General features: G+C 45.5%; 1 protein-coding gene across 1 annotated transcript in view; it reads right to left on the bottom strand.

The window, feature by feature from the left end:
- Positions 1-21,976, bottom strand: part of scfd2 (sec1 family domain containing 2) — an 87,384-nt gene extending 65,408 nt beyond the window's left edge. Inside the window, exons 1-4 of the mRNA XM_079739453.1 lie at positions 21,066-21,976; positions 20,815-20,983; positions 10,520-10,647; positions 4,500-4,675 (exon numbers count right to left, since the gene is read on the bottom strand). Coding sequence (XP_079595579.1) covers positions 4,500-4,675; positions 10,520-10,647; positions 20,815-20,983; positions 21,066-21,879 — 1,287 coding nt within the window. The 5' untranslated portion in view covers positions 21,880-21,976. The remainder of the gene's footprint in view (positions 1-4,499; positions 4,676-10,519; positions 10,648-20,814; positions 20,984-21,065) is intronic.
- Positions 21,977-22,200: the final 224 nt, after the last annotated feature.

The following is a 22,200-nucleotide window of genomic DNA, read 5'->3' on the forward strand; positions in this document are numbered from 1 at the left end:
CGGATGGCGTGTTTATCCTCAAAACAGAGCAGGCGGACAGTGCATAGCGCGAGGGGGTATGGATATACCAATGTGTATGTTATTCTATGGCTAGTGTTTGGACAATATTGTGATACTTCCACGCAGGGCTGAAATATAGCTATTGTTTACACTGGATGAAGGGATAAGGAGGAGGATATGAAGGAGAAACTGAGCAGAAGGACAGTGGGAAGACTAGGACATCCTCCATGTCTTCAACAGTATGGGCTAGTCCCAAATAACCTCCTCCAAGTATTTAGCGCTGGTGATTTGTTTCCCAAATATCCTTGATCCCTTAAACTATATTGTATGGACCCCAAAATGACCTTTATTTCTCAAGAAAGTGTCCTCCATGTTTCTGGAGGTTTAATCCAGAGCCCCAGAATGTCCCCGCGAGGTGGAGGGGTCATCAGAGATCAGAGCCTCAGGGGGTTAATGAGACAGGATGGAGGGAGACGGGTTGGTGGTGGGGGTATGGAAGGCAGCTGGATGGATGGATGGACGAGGGGGCAAAGAGATGGAGCGCGGGTAATGGTGCTCAAACCAGGTCACCGCGGATGAGACGCCGTTAAGCGACAGGGGGGGGTTCTCCGGGGGGTCACCGGTGGCCAACATCGCAGAGAGACAGTCACACTCCATTGTTACAACCTCCAGCACGCCCCCCTGCTGGGAAGGGGGATGCTGGGTGTCTGGGCTTCTGGAAGGGGAGGTAGGCTCTGTAGCCTGGGGGAAAAGCAATTACAAGCTTAAAGCTGTCTGTCTGCCAGTGGCATGCAGCTCAGATAAGATGAAAGCTACAAAAGGACCAATATCAACATCACTCTGCTCGCAGGGTAAGCAGCGATGGGAGCCAGATGTTGCGTGTGTAAGCCACGCTAAGTATTGCGCAGATTGCCTTGTCTTCTTCCAGATCCTCGTAGCAGGGACATGGTGTGAATGGTCTTGAATATTCCACAGATCTCAGGAATCTGAGGCTCTGCAGGACAGTGTCTCTTCCCAGGATGGGTCAGGGGGGGTTAAAGGTTAAAGGTCTTAGAGGGCTGCCTCAGGGGTGACCCCGGACACTGTACGAGGGGTCGTTGAGGGAATATTTGGTTGCAGTGTGTGTGTGTGTTTGTGTGTATGTCTAGTTCACACAAGCTCACGTACAGAACATAAACAGCCAGGATTTTCAGTAATCTGCCTGTTGCAGATTGAAAAATAACCAGGGCTAGAAGACCAACATTTTAAATCTGCCTTCATCTCCTCTGACTCTATGATGGATAAAAAAACGTCAACAGGACGGAACATTATATTTTATCCTCATTGTGCATATTTTTACATTGCAAAAAAAAATCATAAATTCTATTCAGGAAAATCAGTTTTTATTATTGTTTTTTTTATTATGACAGCCACCCTAGCAGGAATAAAAGTGAGATTGAATGACGATTCTATCTATCTTTAATACATGCAGCACAAACTATCCACACTGTTTACACAATATTTGTGCGGAATGGGAATAATTTGTAGGAACACATTTTTGTTTTTTTACACACATTCCAGGGGAAATGGATTGAGGCGGAACAGACTGATACGTTTCTCGAAACTGGTAGGAGTTTGTGTAGCCAAAGGGGCAGGGGGGGTTAGGGGATGGGTTTGGGGTGGGCTACGGGTTGGGGTGCTGTAGTGTGACCGCTAATAGCACGGAGAAGGAATGTTTGCTGAGGCGGTCTGGGCTGCTAATCCCAGTGGAGAGGCAGCAACGGGCCTGGGTGACAGAGGTTAGGTCTGCTCTCTCTGCTAACTGCTGCTGTCAATGGCATGCTAATCACTGCCGTCAATAGCTGCTGGTGTCGTTAGCATGCTAATGCTAACGACGTCTGATGAGGTAGACGTTAGCCTTCTAAAAGGGAATAAAGAAGTCTTATGGAAACCTATAAATACACATTGTGCGTACAAACACTGAAACATGCATGCAAGCATGCATTCACACACACGCAGTCTCATCATAGTTCATAAGTCAATACAACTATTTTGGAAGAATTTTAAGCATCTCTCCAAATGCCAATCATTATGATTATTTACCAATAACAACGAATGAGAGACTGATTTACTGGTCTTACTTTAAGTACAGGCAAAGGCTAAGATAGTTGGTACCATCAAAGGAGGTACTTTACTGCTATGTAAGTCCAGTGGTGGTGGTGGCGGTGGTGGTAGTGGTGTTGGGTCTCATGCCCTCCAGCAAGGTGGGTGGGTGAGTGGGGGGAACCCAGGTTCTGGGCAGTCCTACCCACAGAGGCCCTCACACACACTGGGTAAACACTGGCCCGCCACTAGACGCAATTAACTTTTTTCGAAAGCCAAAGCTAAATAAATAAATAAATAAATAAATAAATAAATAAATAACGATAAAAACCTCAGACGGAAATCAAATAAGCAGGGCATGGAGGAGACCCACGTCATTTCACCCCCAATACCTCATTATAAACACAGGCCCGTTGCCATGGCAAACAAGCCTTCAAGGTCCAATCGGGAGATGCGATGATTTCGGGAAAATGTGCTTCTGCATGAAGGCCAAGTTCTGTGTTCATGGCACTGCTAAACCAAACACCAGGTCACTGTAACATTGATCTGTTTAAAGAGTACGGGCCTCATTCACCTAGTGGCCATCTCGGTTTCAAAACATTCAGTTGCCCCACCCAGGTTGTGTTAGGAGGCAATACGGCTGCTAAATTAATCCAACTCATGTTGTCTTCTTCATTGTAAGGCAGGCCATGCACGCAGGTAATGGAGAGCTCAGTGTTGTTAAGCAAAATGTATTGATCAATACGGTTGAACGAATACGTAAAGATGCCCTAAATGTAAATGTGAATGTATGATCAATATCATGACAGCGTTATTGTTTGAGCTATTCACTGCCTGTGAGCTATTGGGCAACAATAGTCCATTACACTCGACAAAGCTGTTTTTTATTCATATTGTTAGCAAACCAATGAAAATTTGGTTAAATACTCAGTGGTGTGTTCAGTTCAATATTTAAAATGTAAATCAGCCTGGACTGGATTGGAAATACAGCCTTCAAAACTGGCCAATGACCAACCAGGTGTGCATGCATTTGAACCAAAATTACAAACTGTAATTAAAATGTAATCTTTATTGTTGATGAAATAATTCTGTTATAATTCCCAAACAATGTGTGTTTAACCATTTGCAGAAATTTCAATTAAAACAAAAATCTTTCCCATATGGCCGTAACCAAAATTCCAAAGGATTTGTAGACTAATATCACAATATGAATATGATATTAAAACATTGAAAGTGGATGATATCGGCTTATTACAACATCGATGGTAAGCCTTGGGATCCTCTGTCTCTCCATCTCGTTAATTCTCTCTCTCTCTCTCTCTCTCTCTCTCTCTCTCTCTCTCTCTCTCGTCCGCTAGGAAGGCAGTTTGGCAGGGAGAGCTGGTGGATGCTGCTTGTGTTGTTTCTCCTCTTATTTTCTTTAATAAGTTCCTAAGTAGTGTAGCGCTCCGCTTTACAGCCTCAGGTGTAATTAAGAGAGTCCATGAAAACACTGAGGAGGAAATGGCCTCGGTATGAGCTAGCTTATATAGACTATAGCACAGTACGGGTTCAGAGAATAGAAAAAGCATAGCATGCGTTCAGAAAAAAAAGTTAGCATAGCACGCGTTCATACTGAAGAAATTACCATAGCACATATTTACACTACAGAATAGCACATATGTAAACGATTGTATAGAATAAAAAACCTGAATCACAAATCTGAATGCATTTGAAATATAGCGTAGCATGTGTGTAAAATATAGCACAGCACATACTATAAATAGCATAGCATGGATTTCAAATATTAACCGTATGGGCAGCTGGTCTCAACGTATAAGTTCACAGTTTTGTTCTACAAACTACAAAATAGATTTCAATAAGAATTTAAGAAAATACATTTAAAGTCTACTGTCTCTCACTCTATCAGTTTCATTCTTTGTGTATCTCTTCCTCGCTCTCCCTCCCTCCCTTTGCACAGCTGTACTGGTGACCTTTGAACCGGCCACGGTCTGACACGTGTACATTCGCCCCGCGCACTCCGGTCCGCCCCCATGAGGAGAAACGCCGCTTCCTCCTCCGAGGGCCTCTAAACACTGTGGCGTGTGGCCATGTTTACTGGAACACAACACGCTTCACTCAAACACCTCTATGCAGATAGAGGCCGGAGGCCGAGCAACACTCACAGGGCTGCTAATCACTATCATATGGACGTATGTGTAGCACTGGGGAGCGGGGATGTATGTAAACAGGATGGGGTATGCACGAAGAGTACATGTTATAGGATTGAGGAAGCGCGCATGTGATTCAGTGTGTCTGTTTGCACATGCATGTGCGTGTGTACATGGCTACGTGCGCACTTGCGTATGTTTGTGTGAGTGTGAGTGTGAGTATGTGTGTGTGTGTGTGTGTGTGTGTGTGTGTGGGTGCATGCATACCTGTAGCAGCAGCCGCTGGCAGCCCAGGCATGCGTCCCAGCGGGGGACAGCGGGGTGTCGCAGGGTCTGCGCCGTGGCCAGTCCCAGCTGCAGCACCCCACAGTGACTCTCTAGTGCCTCCCAGTTGCTCCGGAACAACTGCACGTAGGAGCACAGCTGCTCGGGGGTCACTCGACCTAGGGTAGGAGCGGGGTACAGTCATCAGCTTGATCAATATGGAGTCAGTCGTCATGATGTACCCACTGGGTCTGGAGTGTGACCCACTACGATATCCCATGATATACAGTGATCTAAAACAATCTGCTATCTGATCTACTAATTACTCGACTGTTTTTTAATATGATCTATAGATGATCCACTGCCATCTACTGTGTATAGCGATCAGTGATATAGTCTATGTTGGTCTTGTAGATATACTGTGATCTAATGGGATCATATTTTATGACCACAGCACCACTTTAAAATATTTTTCTGGACTATTCACAATGCACGCATCCCAATTCAAATATTTGATACTTGGCTAATTCACAACAAAAATAAATAAATTTCACATATTTATGTTGTCTTATACATTGACACTAAGTTTCAGAACATCATACTACATGTGAACTAGTGTATTGCTGCTGATCCGTAAAATAAAGAACTCTGTAAAATGTGGACGTGTATATAGCATCCACCTACAGGTACAATGTGCATATGAAAAGGAAGTGATTTGCAACCCAGAGAAGGCATTCCACATTGAGTGTACCATGATCCACAATGTACTTAAGAAGTGATATCCACGGTAATATTTCACGATCCACTAACACACCTCTAGATGGCGATATACAGATTTAAGCGCTTCCGCCTTCCTGCCATGAGATGCAGTGGGAGTAGGACGGAAGGGGTGTCCCCCCTTTTGTTTTTGGGGATCGGAATCAGCTTCTCATGCCACACAAATGGCTCATGCAGAAATAATCACGCACACACACAAACACACACAGGCTAAGTGAGATTCTCACAGTCCTGTGTTTATTATATATAGCCACTGGCCTCTTTAACAACCATCACACACTCAGCACAGGACAGAGGATCTCTGCACACCATAATATTATCTCTATCAGCACAGATACTGTCCACTGAGTCTCGCTTGGCTAGGAGTCTGTGAGAACAAATGTTCAATGAGTGTGTGAGTGTATGTGTGTCTTTGTTGAGGAGTGTTTGAGTGCGTAAGCGGTCTAGTGTGTGTGTCTGTGTGTGCGTGTAAGAGTGTGTTGTTAAATGAGTGTGAGTGTGTGTTGATAACTGAGTTTGGTGTATGTGTGTGGGGGTTTGTGTGTTTGTGCATTGGTAAATTAGTGTTGCGGAGACAGATTTACGAAAATGTTTCATGAGTTTATACTTCTATGTGTGTGTACAAATGTGTGTGTGTGTATTTGGCGTCACAGCATGCACATTTGTCCGCATGGCAGAAACAGTGATAAGGGCTTGTGACTAATACATGTGAATTCGGGGTGTTCACTGATGACTTACATGGGGGGCGGGGGGGAGAAGAGAGAGAGAGAGAGAGCCAGAGTCAGATAGCTAGAGCGAGACTGTGAGGAAAAGACAGAGACTGAGGAGCTTTACCCTTGCCTCTCTCTCTCCTCTCAGCCCAGCAGCAGGATCCACACAGATACAGGATGAGCAGGGGATTGTGGGGTTGTGGGTGGGTAAGATTTGGGGGTCACCAGGATTGCCTGGATGTTGCAGAGCCTCCGTGAACCCCAGAGCTGAGTGGTGGGGGTGGAGCTGGGGCTGGAGGTAGGGGGCTAGGGGGTGCAGAACACATTAACTCCCCATAAAACCTAGTATTTCATGTTGATATTGTGAAGCAGGACCAGATGTGGGAGTGTTTCCTGTCCGACCACGAGGCCAGTGTTTGCTTTAGCCCGGCCAAACAGATGACTTGGAGCAGAAACAGACAGGCCTCCTGAAAAACGCTTCACAACGCTAAACACTACGTAGACTACAACTGTACTTGACAGAAGAGAAAGAAAAAAAACAAAGCAAACGTTTTTGGTTGACTTATGCCTTATTAAACGTGTGATGTGGGAGATGTTTATAGAATTAATACTTAAATGTGCAAAGGCCACGTTTTCCCCAATAGAAAAGGAACACTTTACTAGGTAACCGATTGGTTGAAAGAGACATTTTAGAGGTCCTGGGATGCAACCTACTTTTAGTCTCTGCTTGGATCACATTTACATTAAAATTAACACAACTTTATTGTCCATAAACAACATAGACAGAAAACCATCTCTGACATGGTTAAACTAAGAAATACCCACAGCCACAACGTACATAAAGTTTAAGAGCAAAGTGCCACGATGAAAAAACACAGATACGGCAGTGTGCACCATCCCCTTCATATTATGTCAACACAGTCATTAAGAGAATCAACTCTTGTCCAAAAGAAAAGTTAAAACAGTACTATGGAATTAGTCTCAGAACGAGAGAAAAATCCAGTTCCTGAAAAGGTCTATTGTGGGTGCAGACCCCATGAAAAGAAAAAAATAAGTTTGGCAGCTGAGCCAAGGTTCTGTGCTGATGTGCCAACTGTAATTCAGCCCAGAACCAGGCATACACGTCAGAAGCATGTGCCAAACACAGTCGCTCCCTAGAATAGGCCACCAGGAACCAGACACTAGCTGGCAAAGCGTGATCGCTCCTTACAGACTGCAGGAGATGCGAAGAAACGGAAAGTGCAACATGTGAGGAAAGAAATTACTGTGTCTGTGTCTACGTGTGTTAAAATAAGTTGTTTTCATATCAACCCAAGTCCCTTTAAACATTTTTCAACTATTCTGATGTGCGTAATTTGAAATCTAATAGAACAAGCACATATCTTGTTACTTTGCCAAATACTGTAATTAAAAAGTATATAATTATAAATCTGACAGGGTCTGTTATGCCATGAAGGAATAACAGAGTGCTGGCAGATATCAAAGTAAATGGTGAAATCTGTTTGACATTCTTTTAATTTTGAAATCAGTAAATCAGTGTTCTGCAGCCTGTGATCAAAGCTGTGAATGGGAAAGGGGGGGAGGGGTATGAAAAGGTGTACTGTTGCGCTCCGGCTCCACCAGTACAGTGATGGTTGACCTGTGGGGCCACTCAGGGGCCGCTCGGGGGAGGATTGAGGCCTAAAGGGACCCAAGAGGCCTAGGGATCCTGGGCTGAGTGCAGGGTGATGTCAGAGCGTGGACCGGAGCGCTGGTCGGCCGCGGTGACCGGACAGAACGGTTAGTTATTGTTCGAGAACAGTGCAGGAGGAAGCAGTGCTCTGAAGATGAGGAGGGTCCTGGGTGGGTTATTTATGACTGTGGCCCTGCAGAGCCCACCAGAACACACCAGAGTCCACACAGCTCAGCGTGGAGCAGCAGAACAGTGAGGAACCCGAGACTCACGTTAAAGTGCAACCATTAAAAGATGTTTAATGAGGGCAGACACATAAATTTGGTTCGTCTGCACGTGCATGTCTGTGTGTGCGCGTGTGTGCGTGTGCTTGCATGCATGCGTTTATGCCGACTGTATAAATGAGTGTGTACACGTGTGGCCTCTGATTCGAAAGAATCTTCTGGAATAACTCGACATGATTGGCAGAGGGAAGAGGAAATGACTTGATTCACTGATGTGAGCCAGGCAGTGTGTATCCACGCTGCACATGTTGGAAAGCAGGTGTGCGTGAGCGATGATGACCGACTGACTTTCTTTAACCGAGAGAGAAAGCCTCTTATTACAATGTCAGCAATATGTAATGTTAATCTTGTGGTAGAAAGTTCATAAACAACTCATTGTGATTGGACAACAGTATACTATTGTTCGACCATCACTGTATTTCAAGTGGGATTCACTTTAAAGTAATGTGAGTGATTCAGAGAGAAGAATACACTTCAATAACAAGATTTCATATAATAATAACAGAGTAAAATATTCCACTAGTGAAATCCAAATGTCCTCTTGGAGAGGTAGATATGATTAGGCATCGCCTACAGTCGGTTCCACTATGCTGTCAAACTCCCAGAATGCACCTGGGACATTAGGGCGACACGCTTTCTACTACACAGAACCTGTCAACACGTCTCACATAGTTGCTATTATGAGAGCCCATTATACACACTCCCACACAGACGGACACACACACACACATATGAACACGAACACATACTCACCCACACACACAGACACACACACTCATGAACACACCCACATGCACACACAGTAGATAGAAACTGAATTTATTCCAAGCATACACACAAACCTAACTTATTCTACGCTCACATTGACATACACACTGACAAATCACTCAATCACACAAACACAAGATTGGACACACCAACTTCCATTATTGTCAGCGCACACACACACAACACATACACACAGACTCGCAGACAGAGGGAGTTTCATCAGTGTGTGATTGGGTGAGAATGTGTTTCACCAGGACATTCTCAGGGTGGTGGAAATGATTATTTCTTTCTCTCTCACTCCACCATCTCATCCTCGGGAGATCAAAATAAAGTGAAGCTTGGTCTCACAAGTACATCTGTAAAAATACACACATTTAATGTATAAAAAATATACACACGCCATGAAAATATATACGGTATAAGAATACATAAAAGCTGCCTTATCGGTTTAGAGACGCGCTGTGAGTCTACACACGGCAAATGACTTCCAGAAAGGCTATGGGAATGTGATTTATATTTGGAAAAGTCCAGCTTTGCTTTAGAAGTGAGAGAGGGCAGTGCTGTGGGAGAGCAGGGGGGCAGTGGGGGACGGTTATTTATTGAAAGCCCTGGGTTTAACTCGGTTGTGCTTCAGGTCGTCTTAATAAAGAGAAAAGGGTAGAAGAGGGCGAGCGATGAGGTGGGGTGGGGGTGGGAGGGAGGGGAGTGAAGGATGGGATACATATGGGGGGTTGGGGCTGTGTGTCTGTGTCTCTCGGTGAGTTTGTGAGTGTGTCTCTCGGTGTGTGTGTGTGTGTGTGTGTGTGCGTGAGAGAGAGAGAGAGAGAGAGAGAGAGAGAGAGAGAGAGACACCCCAATAGACATCACAACCTGCCTGGTAAGACAGATGAGAGCCTAACCTTTAGTGAGTTTAGAGACGTCCAGGGACAACCAGATCCCTCCCAAAGACCCCCTCCCCTAGAAACCCGTATATGAACCCCGTGTGTGTGTGTGTGTGTGTGTGTGTGTGTGTGTGTGTGTGTGTGTGTGTGTTTAAATGAGTATGCCTTTATGTGTGTATGTTTAAATGAGTATGATTGTGTGTATGTGAGTGCTTAAATGAGTGTACGTGTGTCTGTATGTTTAAATCAGTATGCCTGTGTGTGTGTGTGTGTGTGCGTCTGAGAGCGTAACGACCTCCATGTGATTCATCTATTTGTGTCTGTGAGTCAGGTGCTCCTCAGGTAAAGAGCCGGACGGTTGGGGTTAGCTTATCATCTACTCCGGTCTTGAAATCTGCGTGACTACACATACTTTATACCCCTCAAATCAGCCCCCTTCTGCGTCATTTACAAACAACAAAAGCTTTCCAAGAGCACTGTTGTCTGTTCGTTTGTGTTTGTGTGTGTGTGTGTGTGTGTGAACATGTGGTAAACATTTCCTCTGTGACCAGATGCTATTACAGAAAGTGGTGCAGTGACTGCTGCTGTCCATAGGGGGCACTGTGGTGTATCTGTAAAGTAAGGACAGTGGTACACGCACAAAACAGACTTACAAAACGTAGTCTTTCAACATTATAACTTCAGGTGTGGCATCTGCTCATGAACTAAAAAAAAACAGGTTACATTGACACAGATATATTAAATAAATATGAAGGATATATCATATTTAATTGTCATTCAACAAACTACAAAAGTGTGTATTAGCATATGACAATACAATAACACTGTGTGTGTGAGAGTGAGTGTGAGAGTGAGTGAGTGAGTGAGTGAGTGAGTGAGTGAGTGAGTGAGTGAGTGAGTGAGTGAGTGAGTGAGTGAGTGAGGAGCTTACCAATGCTCATCTTGATTGGCAGGTTCTCCTTGCTGGCGGCCTCCACCAGGTGTCGACGCACCTCCATCATGGCCGCTTTCTGCTTGCTGTTCAACATGGCCTCCCACAGCTCCCGAGCCGGCGAGGAGCTGGGGGTGGGGGGGAGAATGGTGGTTATTCTTTAAGTCATGATGTAATAAATTATATGATTTATAGAATAATATATAAACTTCATTTGTATAGTAGTACCTTCAAAGACTTGAACTGTCCACTCGAATTGTGCATAAAGGAAATAGCAACTTGCCTAAATTACCTCATAATTAATTACATACCGGTAATATACTATATTATATTTGATAAAAAATATTATTTTAAATGATGGATTGACGTAAAAAGAGGAGAAGCTTAATGAGTTGGAGGGGGGAAATGTGAAATGACATTCAAATACTTTTCTACTTTATCCAAAGTGATTGACAGTGAAGTCAGAAGCAGGTTATTAAGGAGCAGGTAGGGGTGAATGCATCCAACTCCCCAGACTGGGGGATTTAGGGATCAAACCGAGTCCATTTTTATCTGGGAGGCGAAGACCCTTACCACAACTATCCTGTCCACTTCATACATTCAGAATGTACCAAAAGGAATTACAGAGACTAAGTATCCCCAATTATCTGATTATATATACACATGCTTGTACAGTACACTTTCACCCTTGTCTGCAGTGGTAGCAAGTCAAATAATAGGCTTGTTGTTGCCATGTTAGCTTAGAGTCTGCGTGTGTGTCAACATGTAAACACCACCAGATGAACAGCATGGATGTGATTAAAATGCCTGTCTTCTCCATAGGGGGTCTTACTGGGTGGACCGTCACCCCATCTCCCACAGGAAGAGCCGGAAACTATCACTGGGGGAACATGGAGAACTGTTGCAACTCACCCTGTGTGTGCGTCTGTGTGTATGTTTGTGTGCCTGGGTGGAGATATGAGCTGGGAATGTTCTCCTTCGCATCCCATTTTAGTCCCCTCCCTTCTGCCCTATTATCATATCTGTTAGGACACAGATGCTAACGACGTCTGTAGCTGATATCATCTCCACACAGAGATTCTATTGACTATCTACAAGGTTACGAAACTCATTCATTCGTCATCCATCTCTAATGGGAAGCTGGGACGGAGGAGGAGGAAGGGAGGAGGAGAAGGTGGTGGAGGTGGTGGGAGGAGGAGGAGGAGGTGAACGGGGGACAAGGAAGAGATTCTGGAGTAAAGGAGGAGGAGATGGTGGAGGTAGAAGGGAGGTGGAGGAGGAGGAAGGGTGGAGGAACAGAGCAGGAGGCGGTGGACGGGTGGAGGAAGGAAGTAGGAGGTGGTAGAGGAAAAGAGGAAGAGAAATTGGTGGGGTGGAGACGAGGTGGAGCTGGTGGAGATGGAGGAAGGGAGGAGTCTGCCAACATCTGCCTGGGGTACTGGAGCCATCTTGAAGTCGTCTCCTTGGAGAGCTAGCAAGATGTGCTGGTGTCTGGGGTCTGGTTCATCCCCCGTTAGTATCCCAGAGTGACACACCCTCTCATCAAAGAGGCGGGGCGTCCTGCGCTAGTAATGCGATCACGTTCCTTATCTCACTCTCTGATATCTCGCCCCTGTCACAGGCTTTGATGGGTTATGCAGATGACCATAAAAACATTATTTATTCTGTTTTATGCACCCAGCTTCAAATACTGTGACACATAGGCCACCTCCTCCCAGTGCTCCACCTCTGTCTGCAGGAGTAAAGGAGGAGAGGAATACGGGCAAACAGACTAAGGAAAGGAGAAGACAATGGGGAGAGAGGAGTAGAGGAGAGTTAGCGAGACAAGGTTGAAGGGGTTCTCTGACAACTACACTATTTGTCACCTCTCTCTCTCCCTCTCTCTCTCTCTCTCTCTCTAACCACTGCCATGTGTTCAATCTCAGATGTAATCTGTTGCAGACGCTGGGCCGTGGCTCAACAGGGAGGAGAGGGGCTTGCTTTGGGCTGCGAGCCATAGTCCCACTGAGACCAGACAAAACGACCAGCCCTTCAGCCAAGAGAACCATGCTAAACCAGACACAACCAGCAGCCCCTACAGCCAAGATTACCATGCTAAACCAGACACAACAACCAGCCCCTAGAGCCAGGATTACCATGCTAAACCAGACGCAACCACCGGCCCCTACAGTCAAGATGACCATGCTTAACCAGACACAACAACCAGCCCCTACAGTCAGGATAACCCTGCTAAACCGGACACAACCACCAGCCCCTTAATCCAAGAGAACTATGCTAAACCAGGTACAACAACCAGTCCCTAGAGCCAGGATGACCATGCTAAACCAGACACAACCACCAACCCCTAGAGCCAAGAGAACCATGTTAAACCAAACACAACCACCGGCTCCTAGAGCCAAGAGAACCATGTTAAACCAAACACAACCACCGGCCCCTAGAGCCAAGAGAGCCATGCTAAACTAGACACAACCCCCACACACTACAGTGCACAGCCAAAAGCCCAGCTCCTACTAAGAGTCTCTTAATAATAACAATAACAATCATAATGATACACTTTATTTATATAGTGCTTTTCTTAATACTGAAAACACTGAAAACACAGAAAACATAAGGGTAAAAAACTAGCAGATAGTAATGAAAAGCACAACAAAACATTGAAAAGCACACAAATTAAAAGCACACAAATGAATAGGCAGAAATGGGAACAGAGAGGTGAGGCGACTGTTAACGAGTGAGACGCTTTAAAATAAATGAGAAAGATGGCGTCACAGCTCTCCTTCGCTAAGTTCCTGAGACCGGCAGGAACACAAACATAAACATATTTAGAGCAAACAAATGTAGTGTTGAGAAGTTAACCTGTCATAGTAGTTTACTTCCCCCGGGATTAGGGCTCGTAAACAGGACACGCTGGGAGAGACCTGCAGCTGGGAGAATTGTTGTGACAGCGCAAATAGCGCTGTTGTGTCAGAGATAGCGTTTGGTTGCTAATCTTTAAGGCGCCAATCCCGAAGCCACATATCCCCAAGACACACATCCCCAACATGGAGCAGGGTAGAAGGCAGTTTGGTGTGCTGCAATCAAGTGCACCATAAACACACGCATAACTAGCGTTGTTGAAATGCCAGGTCTCAACAACCTTGGTATCGCGCCGCGTGCCCGACAGGAGATTGTCTCCTGCCGTGCACGTAGCTCGAATTGTGCATAATCCGTGTGTGTGCGTGCGTGCGTGCGTGCGTGCGTGCGTGCGTGCGTGCGTGCGTGCGTGCGTGCGTGCGTGCGTGCGTGCGTGCGTGCGTGCGTGTGTGTGTGTGTGTCAGTGTGTGTGTGTGTGTGTGTGGGAAACGCAGGGACTGTACTAAAAACAGAGCAGAGCTGAAATATGGTTCTCATTTGGCCCCCTGCAGACCCGGCACCACCCACCTCCCAAGCCAACACCTCCACCCACACTCTCCCTCACCCACACCTCACCCCTGATGCTTTCCCCAGGCCATTTGCTCAGTCAAGGGTGGGCTGAGGGTGTAGGGGGCGAGTGCTGAAATGAGGGGTGAGAGTTTACATTGGCAGTGTTTGACACAGGCTTTCTAGCTCCCCGACCTCCTTGTTGACTAACTTCTCTACTAGAGGCGCAGTGGAAGGGGACTTAAAGGAAGGGGGGGGGGCCTGTTTTTTTCCATACTAACGTGCTATGTGTTGAAAAACAAGAGTCAGTGAGGGAGCCCGGGTGGATCTTACCCTCTGCAACCCTTAGGAGGCGCAGTTGCACTGCAGACATTTCCTCCCCACCCTCCCATTTGGCCCTTTTTTGCCAAATTCTGCGGGTGTGTACTTTGAGGGAGTGTGTATTTCTGTGTTTCTGTGTGTGAGTGCGTGAGTGGGCGTGTGTCTGTGTGTGTGTGTGTGTGGTGTGTGTGCGAGTCTCTTCGTGTGTGTGTGTGTAACTGTGAATGAGCATGTGTTTCTGGGTGAGAAGGGGAGTGAGTGTGTGTGTCTATGTGTGCGCGTGTGTGTGGGTGAGTGCATGTGTGTTGTCGAAGCCCAGCTAAACTCAGCCAGATGTGTAATGGCTGCTCGGCCATAAAGAGGCAGTTAAGGCAGCGAGCGTTGGACGCATGGACCAACGTTGTGTCTTAGCAGTGAAAGTGTGAGGGAGCTGGCAATCATACTGTTGTTGGAACAGACTCCACGGGGCTGGAGGAGGTGGCGTCGGGAGGGAAGGGGGAGGAGGTGGGTGAGGAGGGTCAGGGGAAGGGGAGAGTGGAGAGGAGGTGGGCGAGGAGGGGGCTCTGGTTCCTGGAAGCGTGATGCAGCAGAGAAACATTTTGGGTCTGACTCAGGGGTCCAGCACTATCCGCCTCAAACCCCCACCATTCTTCAACTTTTCCGGCTAGCACCCGCGCGCACACACACAGACAGACAGACAGACACACACACACAGAAATGAACATCGCACACACATACTAACACCAACTACCCACAAACAAAGGAGCCAATCGCGTGGCAGACAGTCACGGAGGATGTAGGGCACTTACGCATCCCATAATTTAGCGCTCCCCTCGTGTATCTTGAGTCACCGCTCATGCATCCTGATTATTTGACAGCGTTTCTTGTTCCTCGGTCAACATGCCGCTCTACTACCAGCGTTAAGTACTTCCTGATGTGGGGACGATGATGGAGAGAAGGACTTCGTTCACAGGTCCTATTTAGTACCGTTTACTATATTTTAGCAGTGCAGACATTGGGGCTCAAACCAAGAACCACTGTGAGTCAAACACTCCCCTAGACTAGACTATCCTGCTTCCTCTTAAACGTCATCACCTCTCCAGTATTATAAATCTGAGTAAGCTTTTCTTATCTCCATCTCTCCCACTCTTACGAACACACACCTTTAGAGAAGAGCAGAATAGGTGCTTAGGGGTATGACTCCTTAAGGCCCTTTTTTAAATCTTCAATGTCTGGAGCCTACTTGTAGGCATCCTTGAGCAAGTTACCTAATCGCCTAGCTGCTCACTTATGACATGCATCTAAATAATCAACTTTTTCCCTAAAAGTCTCTTTCAATAATAGCATTGGCTCAAAGGCTGAAATAGTCAATAATTCCAACCTTTTTTTAACACCTCCATAATGTAGGACACACACTGGCCAAAGTTTCTTTATGGGGAGCCAGAACACAGGAGGGTCCTTACTGTAAACATCCCAGCAGAGAACCACATGACCCTGGAGGAGCAAATGACCTGACACAGGGTGTGTGTGTGGGGGGGGTTGGGTCCGAGCTGGACCCAAACACCAGCACCCGGAGGCAGCCCGCTACAAGGTGTTCTGACAAGAGGGACGGAACACAGCGACCCAGCAGATTTATGGGCACATGGGGGGAGAGAAAAGAGGCAGAGAGAGAGAGGGAGAGGAAGAGAGAGTTTTCATTACATTGTTTTATTACTCGTTTTGAACATTGTGTAGACGGATTAATTAAATGTTTTAAATCTTTAGTATTGTTATTTGATTATAATTATGTTGCATCTTATTTTACTTTTGTGCTTTGGCGATGTAAATAGGCATTTTCCATGCCAATAAAGCCCACTGAATCTTGAGAGAGAGAAGATTTAGAGTGGGAAGAGAGAGGACAATGTAAAGAGCAGGGAGAGGGAGAGAAGGTGAGAGTGAAGAAAGAGAGAAAGAGAACGAGGGAGATGAGAGTAGAGTGAGAGGTGACAGTAAACTGTAGGACAGAGGAGGAGAGAGAGGAAGGAAATGAATAAAGGGTAATGAAGAGTGGGGAGGGGTGAGTACAGAGGCCTTGTTTCTTCATTGCCTTGTTTGCTGCACTTCAAATGGAAGCCAGGACGCCAAGACACAGGGTGTGTGTGTGTGTGTGTGTGTGTGTGTGTGTGTGTGTGTGTGTGTGTGTGTGTGTGTGTGTGTGTGTGTGAATACAGGGGGTAGGCATATTTTTAGCACTTCCTTCGAATATTTTCTTTAAATGCATCAGCACTTTTCCGTCTATGGTAATTAATATAAAGTGATGGACAACAGAAATCTGTGATTTCCTTCCTATTATGGAACTATGGATTATCAAAGTGTCTATTAAGCATCATAAAATGATGTTCCATGAAATCTATTGCAAACAGGTAATTTCAGTCTATCTAACACATACACACGTATATATTGGATACATGACTATCATATGTAATGGTTATTTAACATTTTAAGATCTTGTTGTCCATCACTTCAACAAAGTCTGAATTCAGGAGGACTCGGGCACTATTCATTCTTTTAAAAGAGGTGAAGGGGGGCTTGAGGGATCAAAGCCACTGGGGGCTATCATCAAGATGGCGTACTGCTGGTTGTGCTGTGAGCTCATATCTACACCAGATAAGGAGGGAGGATGAGGGAGGGGAGGAAATACCTTGTTGTGAGGAAAGAAGCAGATAGAGAGCCCATCAGAGACTAAACAGGGCAGATGTTTCCTACCTACGAAGTCTACAGTCAGGCCTTTTATACATACTGAACATCTGGTGAACTTTGAGTACATTAGCTTTTATTAGAATTACCGCATTTTAGTTGGGTCGTTGTTTTTTCCGTATTTGAGTTTAAGCACTTTGTAAAATGCCTCAATTAGCCACTCTATAAAGTTTTTACAAATATGGTAATCATTACACTGTTATTGTTGTGATTATTAGTGTTATTATTATTATCATCATCATGCTGCCACTTTCTTTACATGTTTGAACTTTCCCGCGTCTTGACATGGAATGAGAAACCTTAACATGGAAAACTTAACAGCCAAGCGCAATTTGTGTCTCAGGAAGCCAGTTGTTGGCCAATATCAATATCCTGCATACCACTGATCAACCAAACGCCTGGCCCCCCTGATTAAACAAACCTTCTCCCATCGTATTTATATACACCCACGCATAGACCACTGTGGGAACCAGTCGCCCACCAAAAAGGAGTCCCTTTGTTTTATACAATGAAGGATTCGCCTCGGGTTTTCTCTCATTTGTTTGTGCTATTGTCCACGATCACAGCATTCTCTGTGCCCGACATTCTGACAGACTGAGTATAGCGTCGGAAACAATATCTGGGGACAGCAGGAAACCGCAGGGGAATGAAATATGGCTCCTCTTTTTAAATACGGAGCTTTCTTCTCAGAGGGACAGAAGCAGAACCCAAACTCGTTCTGCTTTGCCGCCTATCATTTTGTCTGTCTCTTTTTGCTTGTTATACTGGCCATATCTCCTTCTCTGTTTTACGACTTTCCCATGAAGCCAACGCTGGAATAAGTGTGTGTTTCCACGGCACACCCTCTCTCATTTTCCTCCTCACTGGTCGGGACAGAAATAGGTGTGTGTTTTCGCTGTGTTTTGCTCGGTAGCTACGTATGTGCAGAGGTGGCATACTTTCACTGTTTTCTTGGTGCCGAATGTGGTTTGTTGGCTGGCTGGATCTGGCCAGAGATCAGCAGAACGTCTGGGCCCAAGGCCAGACCCATTGGTCTTAGGCCAGGACACCTCGGCCACCCGCGCTGGTCTCTGCCCACATGCACACGCCCCATACTCACCACAGGACAGAGGCCTGTGGCAGCCAGATGAGAGGCCCCTGAGAGAGTCTGGGACAGGATTGGTGCCTTCTGCCAATGGTGTTCATATTGGTCGCCCCGGACCAAAAGAGGGAGGGGATGGGGGCTGCAGTCAAGCACAGCACATGACACAAACTGGGCAGGAAGGTGCAAGACCACAAAAAACTGTCTGACACAAAACTAACCCTCCCACTGTCGCTTTCATTCAACCTCAGCACATGTGCGCTACAGTGAAATTCACCATTATCTAGCTGGCAGACAAAAAGCAGAGCAATGAAGTCTCTTGGAACAACACAACTATATGTCACTCCCACAGGCACAGACGCACAGCCAGACAGATTCTCATTTGCCCGGGTAAGTGAAAGTTATGGTTTAGCCTAATTCCCAGCAGGTTATGAAAGACCATACTGGTGTAATTGCAGCAAGTGTGGGGTCTCTAGAGGGGAGACCACCCCTGTGTCTAAAAGTACACAGAATTACGAAGTAACCTATGATAATATCCCGGCATTCTCCTGGAATTACAGAGGGAAATATTATACCAAAGGTTCACTATAGAGCTAAACCTAATACTTAGAAGGTTTTAGCTAGTGTTAACCACGAAACCAATCAAAACATGCAATAGGCTGCTCTAAAAACAACTCCATGAATCATAGGTTTAGAACCTTCCACTTTGGGAAGGTCCTCCTTGATCTCGGCCATTAAAAATGACATTTAGCCAACAAGGTACATAATACTGAGGCCGATCAAGTCAACAATATTATTTCATGCAAGTATTTGAGTTGGATTTAGTGAAGAAAATAATTCATGGGTCAACAATAGCAGACCAAATAGCTGGGTGTGGAAACGTTAGGGTTTAGTTAAAGACTGTTTTGAGGCGTGAAAAAATGTTCTCGAGGAGGAGGAGGGGCTTTGGTTAACACACTCTGGACATCTAATGAAGAACTCAAAACAGGAGCTCTGCAGGAGAAGATCAGTACTAAAGATAAATAACAGATGCCAATGTTGAAACAATCTAGAAATTCATTGTATGTTTTAGATTATTTCTGATTATGATTCTAATTTTGATTTAATTACTTTAGTAAGAAAGAGGATTCCCTGTGATTGCGAAATATTAATCACTTGCTATTACTAACAAACACAAAACTCACGAAAACGAAAAATAATCAACTCTTTGCATTACAATAGGTTATTTCCAATATCATTTTTGAGGGGAATACATTGATGGCCTTATTGTAGTCAGTTGGCTGATTATTACACATAAACACACACACACACACACACACACACACACACACACACACACACACACACACACACAAACACGCACGGAAACGCATGCCAAAGGAAGCCTTGGTAAAAGTATTTTCTTGATAGTGTCTCTAAAGAATAACAGGAGGAATGGAGCACACGATCTGTGCATAGTGGTGGACCCTCATTCAGACCAAATCAGGCGTTGCAGTGAGAACACCAGTTCAACCCTTAATCGTCATGGTGCTAGTGTGTTTAATCTGCGGCGCAGGGGCCACCATGCTGTTGCGGAAAAAGACGCAGCGGCCTGTAGCGAAAATTGTAAACAGAATCAACTTTTGGAGAAATGCAACCCGACGTCACGTTGCAGTGGCCATAAAGGTAAGCTGGCAGTCAGACCAGGAGATGCCCAAGGGAAGGAGAACCTTGTTAACCACCTAAAGTTAGCAGTGTGGCATACCAGTGTTTACCAAACAACTGTGAAGTTGGAAGAGAGACTGATCGCTGCCGTTTTGTCCTTTCCAGCGCTGTACAGCCCTGCCATTAGGTTGTTGTGGTGTGGTGGTTTAGGTTCACAACATGAAGTCACACAAATGGGCCATGAAGTGACCCTCCCACAGCGCCGCAGCAGTTTGCGCTAATCGCCACAAATGCCTGATTTGGTCTGAATGAGCCCGAGCACGTGCAATCACCATCCCACTCAGAGCTGCCCCAGCTCCTTGGCCCCAGCCACTAGTCACAGCCCACTAAACCCTAATACCTAGTGCTGTCTGCACCTCCTTGGATGCAGTGTTTCTCCAACACAAGGTCTCATGACACAGTCTGTTCCTGCTCGCTCACTGGGAACCACCAAAGTCCTCCTTATAATGTACGAACAGTAACGTGTCAAGGTGTTTCACATCATCAGACAGAAAAACAGCAGTCTTAGATAGAATTTTCACAAATTCTACAGTATTGTATTTTGAGACTATATTCTATATATACTATACTATACTATATTATACACTCACATGACCAAAACTAACAACAATGGGTTGCAGAAGGGGAGGGGGGGTTCACCACAGACAATTCAGATTGAAGGGCTCACCTACTGAATATGCATATTTTGTGGCAGGAGGGACAGTTTGGAACAGTAGTTGAATTGATGAGATAGTGAGTTATGTATCCAGGTCTTTTAATACCATATCATATAATCATATATTAAAGTAACTTTAACCTGAATTTGTTGGCAGTTTGGAGATATAATGACCAGCTCTTGTATTTACTTTACTTCTCAATTACTTAATGTCTGCCTCAATCCAAATGTCTACCATCTCAAAATGTATTCTTGCTCCCACTGGGTTTTGCTGGCTTAGTGTTTGTTTGTGTTCTCAGATCTGAACGAGGGTCTGTGATTGTGATTAAGGAAAATCTATTAAAACCTTGAAGAAATGGGTTTTCCTGCATGTGTTTAGTGATGGGATGTCTCACTCACGGGGTCTGAGCCAGACAGCCGGGAGCCACGGTTCCCTGGGAGAGCTTGTTACTATGGAGACTGGTCAGTTCCATCATGTCCACCTGGATGTCCGTGGCGTGACCCGGTAGCGGATCAAGAACTGTCAGAATCTTCTCCACCAGGTTGTCGCCGTGGTGACCAACAGCGCCTGGAGAGAATAAAGACATTTGAGGACAAAAGATAAACTACAGATTAGAAAAGACAGAAATCTGTCATCTATAAGACTTCACCTGTTAGATCCATGGTTCTGTCAACAAAGATAATTGAAGCTTTATTGGGGGCTGTTTTTCGACGGTTTTTCGCCTGGGAGTGGTTGGTGAGTTCCGCCGCGATGAGGCGACTCATGGGACCAACGGCGAAGCTCTCTTCCCTCGTACAAGTGGTCTCAAACAGGGTGTTCAGGGCAGAGGCGAGGGACTTTATCTCTATCTGCAGATTTGTGGGTAGTGAGGACATGTCCACGTCGCTGATGTTGCCAAACCGCTTCTTCTCCGGACGTTTGGCATTAATCAACTCTAGGTCAGGAGGAAGCAAGGGGAACAGGTGGGCGAAGGCTGGGGCCAGCAGGAGCTGCTGGGACACGGGAGCGAAGACCACTGGGGCGTGCATCACCTCCGCCGTGTAGTTCATGTTGCCCATCCATTCACAGAGCTTCTCTTCCAGCTGCTCAAACACGGGCTTTCCTTCCAACTCGACACTAACGTTGTTAGCAAGCAGGTGAACAGAATGGGCAACGGTGGTGAACACAACGCAATACTGAAAGTGACTAAGGGATATGATGTCTTTGATAATGTCGACTGTTCTACCTTTCAGCAATGTGCTCACCACAAACACAGCCTTTGGTTCGTTTTCCCCACTGGACTCAAAGCTGGAAAACTGTTTTACATTAAGGGCTCCTGCTTCAAACAAAGTGATAGCTCCGCCGTTCCAGTGGAGACTCTCGGCACACTTGTCGTCCATAAACACAACAGCTCTCTTCACTTTCGCAAGCACTTTCTCCCACATCTGACGGGGGAACATGGTGAACTGCTCGGTGGTCGACATTTTTATTTTTCTGTTATCGTGTCCCACACGACGAAATCCCACAAAACGTAATATATGTCAAATGAACTGCATTCCAAAACAATAACACATGAGAGTCTCGCCGTGGTGACGTGTCCGCTTCTCGTCGCGACAGATGTACGTCATTGGTTTGAAAACGCCCAACGAGTTGTCACTAAAACCAGACTCAAACCTTAGCTGTGATTCAGACCAACTGATAATACTGATAATCAGGTCAATATTTTCCCATAAATTATACTCATATGATGCATCTATACATAAATATTTTTTCTGAATATTATTATTATTATTATTATTATTATT

This window comes from Pollachius pollachius, assembly GCF_949987615.1.
Source record: "Pollachius pollachius genome assembly, chromosome: 7".
In the NCBI taxonomy this organism is placed as follows: domain Eukaryota; kingdom Metazoa; phylum Chordata; class Actinopteri; order Gadiformes; family Gadidae; genus Pollachius; species Pollachius pollachius.